The sequence below is a fragment of the Gymnogyps californianus genome, chromosome 16 (genome assembly GCF_018139145.2).
Source record: "Gymnogyps californianus isolate 813 chromosome 16, ASM1813914v2, whole genome shotgun sequence".
In the NCBI taxonomy this organism is placed as follows: domain Eukaryota; kingdom Metazoa; phylum Chordata; class Aves; order Accipitriformes; family Cathartidae; genus Gymnogyps; species Gymnogyps californianus.
This window is the reverse complement of record NC_059486.1, coordinates 4,733,551-4,751,691: the sequence shown is the minus strand read 5'-3', so window position 1 is coordinate 4,751,691 and position 18,141 is coordinate 4,733,551. Positions and strand designations below refer to the sequence as shown.

The 18,141-nt window shown below is 45.6% G+C and overlaps 1 protein-coding gene across 2 annotated transcripts in view; it reads right to left on the bottom strand.

Moving 5' to 3' along the window:
• LIMK2 (LIM domain kinase 2) overlaps nucleotides 1–18,141 on the bottom strand; it is a 32,872-nt gene that overhangs the window by 6,979 nt on the left and 7,752 nt on the right. The window contains exons 1-11 of one of the 2 annotated variants that reach the window (XM_050906825.1): nucleotides 14,259–14,311; nucleotides 9,029–9,164; nucleotides 7,635–7,744; nucleotides 7,197–7,385; nucleotides 6,632–6,737; nucleotides 5,058–5,254; nucleotides 4,154–4,340; nucleotides 1,604–1,690; nucleotides 743–874; nucleotides 415–471; nucleotides 173–238 (exon numbers count right to left, since the gene is read on the bottom strand). In XM_050906825.1, coding sequence (XP_050762782.1) covers nucleotides 173–238; nucleotides 415–471; nucleotides 743–874; nucleotides 1,604–1,690; nucleotides 4,154–4,340; nucleotides 5,058–5,254; nucleotides 6,632–6,737; nucleotides 7,197–7,385; nucleotides 7,635–7,744; nucleotides 9,029–9,164; nucleotides 14,259–14,311 — 1,320 coding nt within the window. Of the gene's footprint in view, nucleotides 1–172; nucleotides 239–414; nucleotides 472–742; nucleotides 875–1,603; nucleotides 1,691–4,153; nucleotides 4,341–5,057; nucleotides 5,255–6,631; nucleotides 6,738–7,196; nucleotides 7,386–7,634; nucleotides 7,745–9,028; nucleotides 9,165–14,258; nucleotides 14,312–18,141 lie in introns of those variants that run through there. The other variant, XM_050906824.1, reaches the window with a different exon arrangement.

The following is an 18,141-nucleotide window of genomic DNA, read 5'->3' as shown; positions in this document are numbered from 1 at the left end:
TCAGTCTGGAAAATCCTATGTGAAGATGAAGCTCCTTTGTTTAGGGCACTAAAAGCCTCTTTGAAATCAGTTCCACCCTGGCAAAAAGAGGGAACGTCATGTGGAGAAAAGCAAGGGAGGAAGATGACAAGGAGGGGAGCAGCATGCTATGGGGAATAGAGGTGTAGCTCACCAACTTGATTAGGCAATTGTGTGAATTCAGGTCTCTGTGAATGATGCACATGGAGTGCAAGTAAGCCTAGAACAGAGGGAGAAAACGGTATTAGGGTGACTACATCCCTTCACATTCACAGACCACAACAACCACATGCTAGTAGTCAGGCAGCATCCACGACCCCTCATACACCACCCTGCTCAAGCAGCTAACCCTGACCCTGGAGTTTTGCTTTGTCACGAAGGGACAGTCCGACTCACCATGCCAGAGGCAATTCCTTTGGCAAAGCTGACCTTCTGCTGCCAGGGAAACGGGTCCTGAAAGACAAGTCCTCAATGGTCAGGGACCATCTTACCAGCCAGCTGGTGACAGCAATTCCTCTGCAACAGGGACTCTTACAGCAGTCAGAGAAAGATGATACAGCCCCAGGAAGAAGGCGCTTCCTGCCTCAGGCCACCCACAGCTAAGAAGCAGCTTTTCCACACAGCTCCAAAGGAGAAGACTAACAACAAGCACCATAAGGCTGGTACAACCAACAACGCACTGTCAGCCTCATTGAGTAGAGGTCTACCAGGCTTCCATACTCACCGCATTGCGGAGGAAGTCCTTCAGGGTGCCCCCCTCAATGTACTCAGTGAGGAGATTCAGCTTCTTGTCCTTGTACAGTACACCGATGAACTTCAGCACATTGGGGTGATCCAGGCTGCGCATCACTTTCACCTGGGAAGCGGAGACATCCCACCCCAAAGAAGAGAATGGAACAAGTCCTGACAGATCTGCTCTGTGGTGACAAGCACTCCAATGCTGGAGGTCCCCTCCAGGGACCACAGAGTACACTCAAACCTCAACCTTAAGGCAGTCAATTAACTGTTGCCTCTTCATTTTCACGCTGTGCAATTAACCTGATCTTAGTCTTTAAGGAGAGCACCCTTGAGTTTGGCTAACTTTTAAGAGACAGGAGCTCTCCAGGGCAGCTATCTGGTCTGTACTGCATGTGTCAGGGTCGGAATAGCAGCATCAAGTGTTAGGGAGCTGCCTTTAAGCTAAATCTGACTTTGAAAAACATGGTAGGCAGCCACCAAGAAAACAGCTTAAATACAGCAGGAGTCTTAAATATCTTACAGATATTGGCCCTCATCATTTGTATTTATGCACAAGGCTCAAGGGATAAATCCTTTATGTACTGCACAGCTCAATTTGCCTCAGACTCAGGCTGCTTTTTATCATGAAAAATTAATGAACTGGGAGCTGAAGCCATGTCTATTGCTCAGCGTGAGTCACACTTCACTGCAGCAAACATTCAGCTCATGTCAGCTTTTCCCTGTGTGATGTCTCCCCCCTCAGTGCCTTGATTCCTGCCAGGTTGCTGGCATGATCACTCTCTGGAGAAGACGGAAGAGAGTTCCACCACACTACTGGCTCAGAGGCTTTTTGAAATCTTGCTCCTACCTCTGTCAAGAAAGTCTTCTGTGTTTCCTCATCACAGCGAATCAGCTCCTTCATCACCATCACCTTTCCTGTTGCTTTGTGGGTCACCTGGTGGAAACAGAAACCAAAACTACAGGCAAGGTTCAAGAATACATAGCTCCAATGCTCTTGCAACTCTTCTGAAAGAGAGGGTAACATTCCCCTCCATCCAGAGAGGAATATAGATGGGAGAAAATTCAGAGCCCAGGGATCTGCAGTAAACTGCACAAAATTTCTCATTTCAGAATTCAGCAAAGATTCTATACGTGAAACAGAAACTACCTAAAGCTGACAGAGGATCATACCAAGAGATCAACAGCATCCCAAGAACCAGAGCTGAAGTCTCCATTTTAGGTAGCATAGGGCTGAGCCTGCATACAGGCTGTCAAAGCCTCTGAAGGCATCAGTTCCGTACTTGTGCATGTCTCAAGTTCCCTTACAGAAAGTACTCGCCCAGCATGATGCTCACATTTTGTACACAGACCCTAACAACTACATTCTGTATCAGCAAAGGAATCAACGTTCACTTGCATCAGAAACCAAACCAAACAACCCAAAACTACATTACTACATGCTTTGGTTTTATGGGGACTCTGAAGCCTCATGCTTTCTGATGAGCTTATCAAACTTACTCATGCGCAAGTGGAACTGGGATGTACAGGCTGTTCAGTTAAGGCAGGAAGCAGTTATTTCACCATGCTCCTTGGGAGCCATGTATTGCTACCTGCAAGGAATGTCCCAGAATAGTGGCAAACACACAGAAATCCACCATAAACATCAGGTAATAAATTTCCTGGCTCTTGACATGAAAAGCATTTCCAGTTCCTCAAGAGCTGTTTGCCTGTATCCAACTAGTTCCTGGCATTTTGCTGTGTTCTAGAGGTTTCTTTTAACCAGCTCTGCCTTGCTTGCATGGGGTGCATGAGTGAGTAGAAAGGGTCCAAATTCTGATGAGCAGCTTTTCCTGGAAATCCTCTCCTCTTCAGTTGCTTAACTTGGACAGCTCAGTCTCCCTAAGATCTCCAGGTAACTGAACAACCACCTTCTCTCTAGGAACAGAAGGGAACGATTCTGACCAGATACAGTACTTGTTGCATCAAAAACAGTCAATCTGAAGCTCAAGAAAGGTGTCACTTTTTTGCCTCATACCCAGAAAACCTCCAGAACTGCAATCCAGAACACAAGACCCAGTTATAGTATTTAGGAAGCTTATGAGCTCTTGCAAACACTGTGGCACACTAGTTCTGTTTGGAACCATGGGACATAGCAAGGCTGATATAGGTGGAATACAAATGCATGGAATAAACACAACAGAAGCAAGAGTACAATATTCTTCTGCTCCCGTCTGAAATCAAGCATCCATATACAAGTAACGAGCCAGGGAACACTACACATTTCAGCCAGGGACATGAAAGCCAGGGACATCTAATACCCAAAGATAAAGGGAAGTGAAGAGACAAAGACAAGACAAGGCTAAGTGGAATTCTTAAGCTGACATACCAGCAAAACTGAAACGAGTGTCATCATGAAACTCCAAGAGGGCAATTTTAACTCCCAGAGCATGCACCAGAACAGGATGGCTATCGGGTAATTTGAGCAGAAACGAAACACCTTTGTGCCATTAACTGTAGGGACGCAGATGACAAAAGCATGCAACAGAGGAAAGGTTCCGCTTACCTGGACCTGTTATTTCTCTATGAGCAGAGGAGAAGAGAAATATGCTCATTAGTATGGATCAAAAGCATTGGGTTTCTAGTACTGGCTCACCACCTCCCATGGAAGCATGAGATGAATATGGTGGCTGGACACCTGAAGTTTATACAGGTGTAAGGAGAGAAGTCCCATAACATGGTGAATAGCAATCTGAGTACTGAGGAGCTCACAGCACCTTAGTAAGGCAGAGGAAGCTGCCCCCCTGATGCTGTCAGGGATGCCAGGACAGGAGCTGCTGAAGCACCCCCAGTCAAGACCAGAGAGCTTAAATACAAGAGAACAGCTATTAATGGAGATTTTTAATTGTAAGAGTCATGCAAGACCTGACCACTACCACCACACTGACAAGCCATTTAGGCTCTGCTGGGGGTTCAGAGATGGTCACTACATCAGCCTGGCAAACCCCCAAGCGTGCCATACTAAGGGTGGGTGAGAAATGCTGTACTGGGGAGTTGAATGCACCTCTTCATAAGAAAGATGCTCATAAGAGAAAGTGTAGCTTGTTCCCCATTCTCCCCACCTCACCCAGGTGGTTGCTGTGACACAGGCACTCTGGAGCTCTAAATCTGACTCAGGAGATGAGTATGTATGGCCAAGGTTGACATTCAAAGGGGACAAAGTCAAGACCACCTGCAGCCAGAGACACTCATGGTCAGGGAACGAAACAGAGAAATGGATCTCACTGAGCAAACCAGGTGAGTTCCAAGACCGATCACTATCGGCAAGGCAAAGGCCGCTGAGACAGTGGTGAAGGATCCCGAGACAGGCAGACATTGCTGTAATCAAAGTAAATGATGAATGTTTGGGGACCCCCCTCACCTTGATTGCTTGTCCAAAAAATCCTTTTCCTAGTACTTCACCATGAATCAGGTCACAAGGCCGGAAGATTTGCTGGGAGCAGCTAGAAGAGGAACGCAGGGATTCAGAACGACTGATGTCACGGCTCAGAAGGAGCGGCTCCTTTGGAGAACTGGGGCCAGGAGACTTAGAAATGCTGTTACTTCGCCTAGAAAACAACAAGACAGGAAGATCAGGGAAGCTGCTAGAAAACTTTTGGTCCAACATATCCCATCATTAGCTCCTAAGGGACCAGTTTCTAGGTGTGCTTCAGTGCTCTTCATATCTCAAAAGCCAGATGCTCTCCCAGCACCGTGGAAGCTCTTTACAAACCAAGAGCAGCTTCCAAGTCAGAGCTGCCTAACAACACCACACCTCCTGCACTGTCAGTCAGAGGTGGAGCTCGGTGAACAGGAGGAGGAAGCTGTGAAGACGCAGCACTTGCTATCTCTAAACACAGACTAAAATAGGGGTAAATGACTAAATGAGCAACTGAGCGCCCCAGTCTAGGAAGACAAGATTTTTCCCAAGTCCCAGGTCTCAGCCATATTCCCTTTAAGGACAGATTCTTCCACAGCCATTTAAGGCCAGTAAAAATCTGACCTTTCCATTTGCTAACTGTAAAACTTAGTAGCTTTTCTATGTTAAAAGTAGAGCTTCTTATTTTTATTAAGGAAAGTTTGCCATCCTGAAAGGGAGTGGAGAAAGTACATGTCAATAGCAGGATCTAAAGCTCTCCACTGCTTCGCCAATGGTTCATACCTGTCAGAGATGAGTCTTGTCTCTGCAGTCATTTGCAATCGCAAGGCCTAGGCACAGAGCAGCCCAGCCAGGTAGCAGAGGGCAAAGGCAAGCTAGGTCAGAGGCAGCGCTTCCAAGTCTTTACCTGAGGGAGCGCCGTCGGAGAGTTCCTTCCAGATTCTCCTTGATGTCCAGTGGAGAGAGGGAGCGTGGGGAAATGGGTGGCTTTATGTGGGTAGGAAGACGGGAGTCCAAACGAAGCCTGTCTAAGCGCTGCGAGACAGGGTCATGCTCTATCAGCAGCTGAAGCGTCTGGCTTGTCTTGCGAATCAATTCCTCCACCTGAAATCAAACCAAAGGACAGGATGATAGCAGACAGGAGGAACACAAATGACAGGAGATAGAGGAGACAGAGCAGAATGCCCCTCAGGAATCAGAGTAGAGAGTTCAGTGAGATCACTCCATAGTTGTGGTTTAGTTGTGCGCACCACAGCTGTCTACCAGACATATCAAGCTAGCAAGACAGAAGTTCCTTATGCTATCCAAATCCTCTTCGTTCTGGTCAGCTACAAGTGACCTACAGAAAAAAAAGATGTGGACAGGCGGGAGAGGGTCCAGAGAAGGGCTACCAAGATGATCAAAGGACTGGGAGGCCTGCCAGATGAGGAAGGGCTGAGAGAACTGGGTTTGTTCAGCCTTAAGAAAAGAAGGCTTAGGGGAGACCTTATCACCATGTTCCAGTATTTAAAGGGTGGCTACAAAGAAGATGGAGACTCCCTTTTTACAAGGAGTCCCATGGAAAAGATGAGGGGTAATGGGTACAAGTTACTCCTGGGGAGATTCTGATTGGACACGAGAGGACAATTTTTCACAATGAGAACAATCAGCCATTGGAATAATCTCCCCAGGGAAGTGGTGGATTCCCCAACATCGGACACTTTTAAGATTTGGCTGGACAGGGTGCTGGGCCATCTTGTCTAGCCCGTGCTTTTGCCACGAAAGGTTGGACCAGATAATCCTTGAGGTCCCTTCCAACCTGGTATTCTATGATTCTATGAAACACTTTTTTTTCCTTTTTCTGAGAAGCGTTCAAAAACTACACAAGCTTCCATCCTGAACAGTGCTGCAAAAAACAGCTTTGCAAAAGCTACATGGAGATTTATCTGAGAGATGTCTATTGTGCTCCTGATGTTCTCTTCAGCACCAACAGTAAATAAAACCCTTGTGTAGTGAAGGTAATGGTGGTCTCACTACACTCTTGCAGCATCTCCTGATACCTGTATAAAGCATTTACTTGTAAATACAGACATCAAATACTTTGTTTGCAATGGGAAACTCATCCCTAGGATCAGCTGAGCCTTTGTCTATTAGCAGTTGCCTCTAAAAGGATCAGAACAGTGGACTTCGCTAGCAATACATGAGGAGTCTTCAGAGGCTCTCTGTCCTCTGAGATGTCACAGCCCTACGCTTTTCTTATTACCTCCCTTCATGTTTGAATGCCACAAAATCAGAACTGCATCCTAATTGCATTTCCAACTGTTACATTTTCCTCTTCAGCTGGAAGGGGTAGCAAAGCTTGTCTTCATGTTTATTCCTACTGTCAGCATGAGTATTATGGGTGTACACACACTGTGTGTAGGGTGGGAGAACAGTGCCGAGAAACAGAAAAGCTGTAGGAAGGCAGATGAGAAGGAGGCTTCGGAACAGAACTCTACCCACCTCCTCCACCTGTAATGTACGAATAGGAGCTCCATTAATCTCCAGGATACGATCTGCAGGGTGGATGGCGTTTCGGACGTCTGGGCTGATGTGCATCCTGTTAACTCTAAACATGGGAATCATAGTATGTGTGGGAAGTCAGTTTAGCCAAAATTATAAAAAATATTTGATCTCTGATGCTTCCCTTCATATTGGTATTCTGAAATAAAACAATGCTAATCTACCAACACAGGGAGCTACCATTAGACAAAGTGCTTAGGTCTGAGCTGGTTTGGGGAGAGCTCTTCATTTGCCCAATGGCAAAAATTGTTAGTCCATTACAATTCGCCAAATGTTTTGTGTTCAGTGAAGGAGACAGCACTGAGAAATAAAGTTATCAATTAAGGTCATCACAAGAGCGAAATGGAGACCAAACACAAATGGCTATTAGCCAGCATATGTCCCTGTTGTGCCGAGACAGATCCCCTCAGCAGTTAAAGCAGCTGGCAGGACAGCAGCGCTGCAGAATTTTTACCAGCTCCCTCTGCACAGACATGTACCTTGCACACAACCTTGTCATACTCACTCTTTCACCTGGACACCAGTGGCATAGCTGGAGCAGCCACCTTCAACAGACACAGAGAACCCCCTCTTGCCATCAGTAGCTGCTGGCATGGAGATGAGGGTCAGCGTATAAGGCAGCTGCTCACGCAGAGACTCAGTGGAGTGTTTTTCTATCATCGGTGTCAGCACAATCTGGTTATGGCATTTTCCACTAAAAGAAGTGAAGAAAGTCATTATGGCAGTGTCCTATCCCTCCCTGCCAAACTCACACTTCTAAGTTCTCTCATGACTGTAAGCTATAGTTTTTAGTGCTTACACCATTACTTCCTCCCTCCCTCAAAAGGCAGCTTCCTGGCATTCCTTAGTGTAGCATTCGGCTGAGCCATACTGAGCCAGTTAAACATGGCTTACACATACAGCAGGGAGCAACTCAGTGGCAAAGCATGCAGCTCCGTCTTACCAGTAGAGAGTGGAATGTTGCACGAGTGCGTAAGTGTCCCCATCTTCAATGATCACTTTGCAGCTCATACAAGCAAAGCACTCGGGGTGATACTTGTATTCGCCAGCCACCTACAGACAGAAAAGGGAGTAGCTTAGTAGGGCCAAAATCCATCAGCAGATGCAGCTACTGCTTTCCTCTCTAATTAATGTGTTCATTCCGATCTCAAAGTCAAGTGGCAGTTTTTTACTGGAGAGTTATATTAGCCCATTCTACCTTTCCTGAACCCCCTCCTTGGCACCTTGTTTGCAAAACTTCTCTGAAACAAGCATGTCAACATGCAAAGCAAAGTTTGTGTCCCAGGAACCTCTGCTATATTTGGCAGCTGCTCAACTATCAAAAATAGTTGATAGTCTGCTGCAGACTAGTAAACAAGATATTAAACCTTCCTGTTCAGTTGCTCTTGGCAAGATAACTAACGTTACGCCTGAATTAATAAAGCTGAAAGGGCTTTTTTTTTTTTTTTGGCAGACAGGCAATGCACAAATTCAGATACTTTACCAGCCAGCTGACAGAAAAAAAAAAGGCGAGCTAAGACTGAGACAACAAAATACCTTTAAAGAATATCTTTATTCATTGATCTGTTGTTCTATTTTCCTTATAAGAACTTCCCTTATTGACAGTATTTTGCAAAGACTTCTGCAGGCAGTGAGAAGTTGTCTGCACTTTTCTCAGTACTTCCCTTTGAGGTAGCAATCATATTACTGAGTACCATGCTGCTTTTATTTAGGCCCTAGAAAAATAATGGTTATGTTTCATTCTTGGCAGTTTTGAAGGTTAAATATTTGCAAGGTTGTGGCAAGGAGGTGAACATTTAGGTGAGCCCCGTATTGTGCAGGCAGAGTTCAATGCTTCAAAGCAGTTGAGGCTAACACTACTTCAAGACACCATCAGCCAGAAAACCACTCTGGCCACAGTCCAGGTGGGACTTGGATGGTAACCTTCCCCAAAGCCAGAACCTGCTGCTTATCCTGACCTGAGCGGTTCGACTCCACAGTGCAGTGGAAAATCACCCCATGGAGACACTGAGGCACTGTGCTACAGAAACTGAACAGATGTCCCCTTAATCACCTTTCTACTTCTCATGCCTGTGCATTTCAGCACCTTACTTTCTTTGTTAATATGCTTCAGATCCTCACAACTCCCTCCTTTAAGAGCTACCCCTGTTCAAAATTAATCTTTATCCAGAAGATGCACACACAAGCCTCATTTCTAATCTCTGATTAGAGTAGCAAGGAGACTATTACCTTCAGTTTATTTGGTTATCTGAATAGCTAGGGCAACTCCCAACCAAGTTCGAGGAGCTGGAGCCAGGCATGTCCTGCCTCCAGGCAGGAGTCCTTCAGAGTCCTTACCATCACAGGTCCTGTCATCAGCAGAGAGCAGCCATGGCAAGATTCCCCAAACTTCCCCCAGTAGTCTTTGTGACAATACAGCTTCCCATCTTTCTCATAGTACCAGTTAGTGAGGGGATCCTGACATTCAGAGCACCTTGAAGGAAACAAAGGAACAAAGTTCCAGTTGGGAACAAGTCACAAATCAATGAAAAAGGTCCTCTCCTGGATGGAGAAAACAGTCATTCAGCAGCAGCTCACCACCAGCTCTTCTAGTTACGGATGTACTAAACCCCTCCATTTCCCAATGCTTTTTCAACTGAAAATCAGCACCATACCCAAGGTTTGTAAGGAGAGGTGGTGTCAACCAATACAAAGGAAAAGAAAAGCTTCCAAAGTTTAAAACAAATCCCATCCATTTATTAAAACAGATCAGTGGGTTTATAAATTCTGCCTTATATATTTTGCTCCTCTGCTTTTTCCCTCTTCCTGGATGCAAGCTTCCAGTTGCAGAGTTGCCCAGCACACAGATAGCTCTGCTATGTTTCTACTTAGTGTTTCTATAGCATCACACCATCTTGTGCCAGAGCACGTCTCCTCAGCCAGTTTAGGAAGGGGGACAGAGAGGCAGGATCCACTTCCCTATGCAATGCAAAGCCAGTTTTGCAGCAGCCTTTGTGGAAAGACTTTCTATGCTTCTGTAAGTAGACCTCTCCCAAAAGGTCAACAGCAGCACTATCCATTTGAGTGAGAGTTTTCAAAGCAGTTCATCCTTTGAGCTCCACATACTTACTGCATCCACCAATTAACTGTGATGAAAGTCCTCCACCTCTCCCCATCAATTGCTCTCCCTTTCCTTCTGCTGATGACAGCACATGAGAAAAAAAAAACCACAACGAACTAACCAAAAAAACCCCAAACAAAACTATTTCTCTAATTTCATGAAGGGAGTCTCAAAGTCCTTCACATATCAGTGTCAGCTCCCATTTCAACAAGCAACCATTATTAATCCTCTATCTACACCCCCCCCAAGAAACAAACTCCCCCTCCAAAAAACAAGGAAAAAGATGCAGCAATTCTATTGCAGATATCATTTTAGCAAATCACAAGCAGAACCCAGATCTTCAGGCTTCCTGAACACAAAATAATCCTGCCTCAGCAGGATGCACTGGGCAAGGGAGTTTAATTTCTGCAGCATGGAGGTGTGACTTAATGGAGAGATAAGGCACAGACAGCAGTTGCATCACTAAAGATTATTCCATTAGCCCTGGGCAGCATGTTCTCAGACTTTAAAAGGAAAATTAGTCTACTGTTGGCCATTTCTGAGTGCAGAATCCAAGGCGGGTTAGTCACCAATAACTGGTTCAAAGAAAGACCTCAAGGATCAATGTCATCATCAGTATGATACTTTCCCAAAGGTGGAAGGAAGAGTTTCTTCTGCCCCTTAACCCAACAGTTGTCTCAGTTACTACACTGGAGGGGAACCCATTGCACCAGGGTGAGGGTTTAGGTGGGCGTGTGCCCTCCTGGACAGCAGGCCTCTCTATAGCACCAAATGCACTGAAGTCAGCTAGTGGCAGTGGAGGTGCACTTTTTACATGCTCCCAGGTCTAAGATGAGAGCTGCTGTTGAATTCACCTTTCACAAGCTTCCTGAAAGCTTATTTATGCCAAAGACATTCCTTGTAAACTCCACCAGCTTGTAATGAGCGTGGTGATACGCGAAGCTGGTCGTGCTCCAACATGGAGAGAGTTTTTTGCTCCATCTCAAGAGACTGCAAAGCAACAAGGTGAAGCTGCTTGTAAGCAGCCTATGGTGTCAGGGGAAAACACACCTCATGAGGTATTTAGTGCCGAGCTGTACCCTACCCTCAGGAAAACTGCTCCTTCTAATGTATTTGGCTTTTATAGTGTTTGTTCTCCCAGCTGAGGAGCTCCCAATCCTGCACACACACACACACCCCCCTTCCTCAGTGATGGGAAAGAACTCCAGCATGTGCAACAGGCCCTGCCAATTTTGTCTGAGGCAGGGGGAGCAGTAACTTAACATTGCTATACATGGTACATGCATCATTACAGCCTCAGCCTTGGGGCACTGTCATGGTTACACCCTGCTCATGGTATGCAAGAGACCTAGAGGGCATTGCAATGCATTTTGCCTTCAACCACTAGCCTTTGGCTTTCATTTGCAGTAAATACCCCACGCTGAATGATCAAGTAGGTGAGTGGGAGGGAGAAAAGAGCAAGTGGAGACTAACAGCAAAGATTTCTATCACCTTGTGGCAGGAACATCTGGCTCAGCACGGGCAAATCGGATCCCTCAGACTTATCCGACTTCTGCGTGCATGCCTGTACCAGTGCGTGCTCCAAGAGTGATTACATCTTCAAACAGGGAGCTGTGACCAGACCTGCACTTGGGATGCAGACAGTAATACTGGAGACTGCTCCACCAGGACTTCAAGACCTGGCTTTCTGTCTAAGTTCTCTCCAAGAAGGTGGGTTATTTGTTTATTTGTTTTTAAGCGCAACATCTTCCCTTCCTCACCCCTCACAATTTCACCTTCAACCACTCCTGTTTCTCCCTAAGAAAATCTAAAATTTCTGCAAAAGCAACACAACTGCAATTCTGTTTAGATAGGCTCCAGAGAACCATGTATGCTTGTCTTCCCTTTACCTTTCCCCTACTTCTTCATGGTTTGATTCCAACCTTACAGCACTTTGATTAGTTCGCTTCCATCCGGAAGTAAGCACTGGTATCTAATTTGCAACACACCCATAGCAAAATGAAGGTGAGGGGGTGGAGCCAGCAAGCAGTCAGTTCTTTGCTATGCAATTAAACAAATCTGGGCAGGACAAGTTTGCAGCTTAAGGCTCAGAACCCCACCCAGCACAATGAGGCAACAGGAACAAAGCAACCAGCCCCAGAGAGGCTAGATGCTGGTAATGGGTCTAACTGGCTACTTTCACTGCTAGCAAGAGGACATGGCTATGGCCCACATTGCCAAGCAGCGCCTTCTGTTATTTACCATGCATCCTGTAATGTAGAAAAGGCTTTAGATTTGTCAGGTGTGGAGAACTGGCTGACAGCACACAGGTATAGTTTCAAGACCTGCTTCAACTGTTTCAGTACCTTCGCCCAAATGATAAAGGCATCACATGATTGTTCCACATGACTCTCATTGAAGAGAGATGTCAGAATTTTATCACAGAAGATACAAGAATTACCACTCCTTCTTCTCCCTCCTCATTAGAGTGCGTGGCATTGCATCACTGCCATTGCCAGGGCTCACATCAGTCGAGACAGGAATACAATTACTTCTACAGGTATTAAGCAAGCTAATCTTTGCCAGTCACCACAACCAAAAGAAAGGAAGATTTCTTGCTCCTCTGTCTTTTATAGATTAGAAACCACTAATCTTCTCCTAGATGATTTGCTGTTCTTATTCCAGAGTAACAAAGCATGGTAATCAAGTTTCTTGGAGGACTGGTAACAGCCATACTTGACGTGTTTCCTCTTGCTGCCCAGCCACCATTTTCAGAGCTGCAGAGCCCTGCTCTGATTATACAGTCCCATACATTATGATTCTTCGCTTCCCAGCCTTGGCTATAAAGAATAAATTAATCTGCCCCCCATAGCCATCCTCCGGGAACCCCAGGCAGCATCTGCAGGCAGTGTTCAGCCCTGATGCTCTGTAGCACAGCAGGTGCAGAAAAAGTTCACAAATCGCTGCTTGATGGCTACTTGGTTTTGTGAGGGGTGGTAGGAGGATCAGGTCACAACAGGTAACCAGCCTGGTTTTCAGCGAGATGGGAGATTCAATTGATGTGGCATCTCTTTTACATCTAAAGGAAAGCCAATACCCTCATGGAAGCAAAGACTTGCCTGGCACTGAAGAGACAGATCCCTTTGAGAAGGGCTCATTAATAAAATGCACCCCTCACACACACTGTCAGGCTAGATCAGTTAACGCTAGACAGGCTCGAAAGAGCTGTGGTTCCAACGCTGCAGGCAGAGCGGGGGAGAGGACAGTCACGCAGACAGAAAGCTGCAGAATAAAACACAACCCCAGCCCGTAGCTAACCCAAAGGCTTCTCACCCGGACTTAGCAGAAGTGTGTGCACTGGCTACATAGGAGACACTAGACAAGGAAGAACAGATGCTAGAAAGCAGACTAAGTACTAGAAGACAGAGTGTTTAAGCTCTGACTATGCAAAACCATTTCCACACGCTTAGGAAAAGGTGTATCTATGGCTTAGCATGATGCCCTACACATATTACAAATAATGAATGTCTGCTCACTTTCCTTCTTCTGAAAGCAGATGCTGTTTCAGAAAGTTGCCTAAAGAAGCTTAGCAATTGTGCAGCAGTATTTACTCCTGTCCTAGACTGTTTTAACAAAAGGCTCCTTACTCCAAAATCAGTACAAAAGTGTTTGCAGGAACAGGATCAATAATGAGCAAGTCCGAGTGGAGGGGACAGGAGGGAGACAATGAAACTGCAAGCTGTGCCTTTCCCCATCCATTCACCTTATCAGCACATCAGCGCCAGTCACCATCCTGCCTGTGTTCAGCCCCACTAACAGTTTTCACTATGGAGATGTAATGCAATCAAAGACTTATCCTGTAGCTATTGCCCTTCTCAAGCCTCATTTGTTCAATTGGACCAAGAATGGTTGTTAATATAAATCAAAATATCACAGGAGAAGAATCCTTTCCACGTAAGAGAAGTGTGCTGCTCATGCCTAGTTACCTGCAAAGTACTGGATTTCCTTTCTCGAACAAGATTACGCACTGCCTCACTGCAGATTACATCACCTTCTTGAACTCGCAACAGCAGCACCTCACCTCACCCTGCGCTATGCCCAAGCACAAGTAGCTTTGGAAGAGACATAAGCAGCAGCAGCCATAGTAATCTCATTCCTCTGGCAGTGGAGCAAAGCACAAGGGCATGGGGTAAAGCGGCACATGTAGTGTTGCTCTGAAAGGGAGCCTGCTTGCCTGGGCTACGCAGACACTGCCTCACAACACAGGTGCCGTTCCCTCATACCAGAGAGCTGCGGAGGGGCTGAGAATAAGAATCTTCCCCATCGCCTCCTCAAAGCAAGACAGGATCCCAGTTTGAGGCCGGCTGTTCCCTGCACATAAGCACTGGACCTCATTCTTCACGCCTCACATGCTAACTGCTTAGGATAGCATTACAGGGGGGAAAACGACACTTTGAAGGTCCACTGCTAATTCTGCGCAAGACTTACCGAAAAGGATCCTTGGGAGCGAAGTAAGCTGGGGCAGACAAGTAACTTCCCATCTTCAACACTGGATAAACCGGCTCAGCCACAAACTTGTCCAACTGCCTCTGAACAGCTCTGTTCTGCCAACATGGCAGCAGCGAGCGCTCATTTAATCTTGCGCTGATTCAGATACTTCACCTCTCTTTGAAGCTGCCCAAGGAATGCCAGGTCTCTCGGCTGCTCATTCCTTTTCAGATTTTTCCTGGCTCCCATGGCTATAACCATCTTCTCCTGCACTCAGCAGCAGCGGCACCCTTGGGAAGGATAGAATAACTGCTAACTGGGCTAGTTGGACATGCTTCTGCAATAGTTCTTGCGAGCTCTGCTGCCTGCTAACTATTGTCAAGTTTTCCCTTCTCTGGTTCCACCCAAGGGTGGGAGGGGAGGAGGAGCCATTGCAGGAGGACAGCCTGTGGCTACAGAGGCTGAATAAGCTCTACTTCTTCACAAGGGGTGGAGCTTTGATCCAAAGAGGGGCTGCGTTAATAAGTGCTGAAAGATAGCAGCTTTTGCCAAAGTAAGAGCCAAGTGCATAAACGTGAAACTACGGTTTGCAGCAGTGGCACATTCTGATGGAGAAGTCAAGGAAGGCAGAGTCTGACGAAGACAGCTAGCCACATCTCCAAACACATCAAATTAATGTTTACTACATACCTTCCTAAATCCCTCACAGTGAGTGGGGTTACACTACCTTCACAGTACCTACAATCTGTTCTTCCTTTTGCAGGAGGTAACTCACAGTGTGCTTCATCCAAGGAAAAATAACTTTCTTTCCAACACTATTTTAACAGAGATCATTGCAATTGTTTAACCTAATCTTCATCTCCTGAATGGAAGCTGAGAGGTATAAATCAGCACAGATGAGTACTCTCCTGCTTGCAGCACACAGTCATATCATTTTGCTTGCTCTGAAGCCAAGCGTGATCTCTAGTGGCCTAATCAGCTAAAGCTATTTGCAAGACACTCAGAAATGCAACAAACACATGCTGCTGCACTGAGCCCTCCCATTTTTGTACAGTCAGCAAAGCCTGGCATGCCTGAACACAGCCCGAAAATCATGCTATGTTCCAGAGGCAAGAGTACTCAAATGTGCTTTTACTGGAGATGCTCGCCTCAGCTGGCATATTGTTCAAGGGATGCTTCAGGCTGGGACAACACAGTCTTGGCTGCATATTTGACAGCTGCTGCTCGCTGTTGAAGTAAGCAGAAAGCCAGGCAGCCTTTTGGGTTGTTTTTTCTTGTTTTTTATTTTTTTACTTTTAATAAGCAGCCACCTTTCTGAAAGAAAAAAAAAATTTAAAAAAAATCATCATTTTCACCCATTCAGTGCAGTTTCTAAGCCTGACTGTAAAAGTGCAGTGAAGCCTAGTGCTGCAAAGCCCGATGTGGTTGTCAATTCCAGCACGGGTCTAATTCCTTCTGACATTTCACACAGCTCTACTGGAAGCAGCAACACGGTGAGTCTCTGTCTAGGAATGCACTCTGGTCTCCCACATTCTCTATATGTTGCGTGCTGAAAATGGGCCAGCGCTTACAATCCAATGCTTCCCTGGCTATCAGCACCACCCCACAACACAGACATACCTCCAGTGCATCGCTGAGCCCCTCCCCTGCCCAGTATCACCTACAAACAAAAGCTTTTCCCCACAATTCTGCTGCCATGGGCTGAACTCCCTCCAAGGGGGATTCCACGTGACCTCATAAATCCCAACTCTTCAGACAAAACCTTTGAAGATTTGATCCACAGATGTGATAAGCAGCCAGCTAGTCTGTGAATGAAGCCAGCAGATAAAGCCTAACTTCAAAGTAATAAAAACCACCCAGACAGCTAAGCAACTGGGAAGGGATTTTGTTTGAGACTTCCTTAAAGCCAAGGGACACATAGTCAAATGTCTATTTAAACAGGAAGCATCTTATCAAAATGATTTTACTTTTGCAGCAAGCCCCAGCAGCAGCCAGTAAGTTACTTTTTCCTACACAGAATTCTCCTGTTACTTCTTGCCTTTTTTATTGTCTCTATGGCCTATTTGAGAACGCAATAGCTCTAATAAAAGGGCTCTGGAAAAGGTGTTAATGTGTTCATACATTCTAGATCTGAATTCCTGCCAAAATGACTGTACTTCAAAAATGCTGATAAACAGGTGGGGGGGACACGACCTTTTCTATGTAATTTTACTGATACCATCTCTGAGGGCCAAAATACACCGAAGCAAATTTCTTTTTCACCAACTGAAGTCAGATATCAGCATCTTCTCTTTTGCAAATGCTGACAGCATTTCCACTACAAACATGTAGCCATTATAAGGGGTTGCTTTCCTTACTATGGTTTAGAATTGTACAGTAATTTTTGCCAGAAAGAAGCCTGAAAAAATATAACTAGCAAATAAAAAGGAACAAATGAAAAACCTCAACAATGACTTAACATGAAATTTATTGCAAACTGAGTGGCAGCTGTTATACTTTTATCCCCACAGAAATGCATCCCATAGCTATTGTGATATTCAAGTGATTAAGATCTTAAAACAGCTGGGGTTAGGCTGCACATCTAGACACCCTCTCTACCACATAGTTCATGCTGTCCAATAGCATGTCTACAGACAGATGTATTGCTCAGCATATCTACCAGCCCTGAGATACACAAATTTATCCTGGCGCAGACAGGCACTTCGGTATGTGTGGGACTGGTATAAGCTGGGGAAGAGGCATCTGCTTGATGCCTGAAGAGTCTGCAGCAAGTCTTTGTTTCAGCATGGGCGCCGTTTGGAGGCATTCCACATACTTCAGTACAATCCCAACACCTCATTGGATTTCCAAGACACTTACACATAACACATGCTTTGCTGCTGTTGAAAGACAGTCAGCTCCTGACACCAGCTACTGAAACTAATACCGTTTTGATATGCACATACCTCTGAGTGAAAGCTCTTGAGTAAACCAAAACGAACAGTGAAGCGAAGCTCATCTCCATCACTGCACCTTACTTCTAAGCAGCAGCAGAACTTCAGACCAACATGGTGATGCCTTCTTGGTACCTAACATCACTAAGCACAACTTTAGGATGGAGATAGAATTTTTATCTCCACCATACTTGCCTAATGGCTGCAGATGTCCTGAATATGTGTAGGCTGAGAAGCAAACCAAAGAAATTCAACCTATTGAAACTTCATAGATTATATATGGTTTTGGAAGCAGTGACTTCTGATCTGTAAATGCAGCACATATGGCAGTAAGACCGGCACTTACACCACTGCATCTTCACTGGCTTCCTAACTTGCTGCTTTTGTCTGTGCAGACCACTAAACTCCTCAGGGAAGGATCCTGTCTCATTCATGTGGAAAGCCTACCACATACTGGGCTGTGTGAGTAATTCTAATTACCTTGACATAATAATGCTCTGCAAGTCAACTAAAAAATGTTCGGACTGGAATGTCCAACTCCTTAAATACAAAGGGTCATCATCAATGTCCTGTAGCTGATAGATTCCCCTAAGGAATGTGGCCGCTTCCACCTGCAAAGTGCTTCATTGTTCCCTTGGATTTTTAAACTCTTGAACAGTCATGGTGATCTGTGTACAAAGAGGCACTTAGCAACTATTTCTCCCTAAATCTGATAGTGAGCTGGTGAATTTCTATGCTGATGGAGACACCATCAAAGGGACATTCCCAGGAGTCTGCAGGATTAGTGGAGAAGAGCTCCCACCTCTGAGGCCCTATCATGAGCTTTCTGTAACTGCCAGAAACTGGAGAAGACAGGGAAGAGGAGATTCTTGTCTTCCTGCTTCTACCATAATTCAGCTGCCTTTTGTTACTACTGATCTCTCCCCTGCTCTCAAATTCAGCTGCTGTGT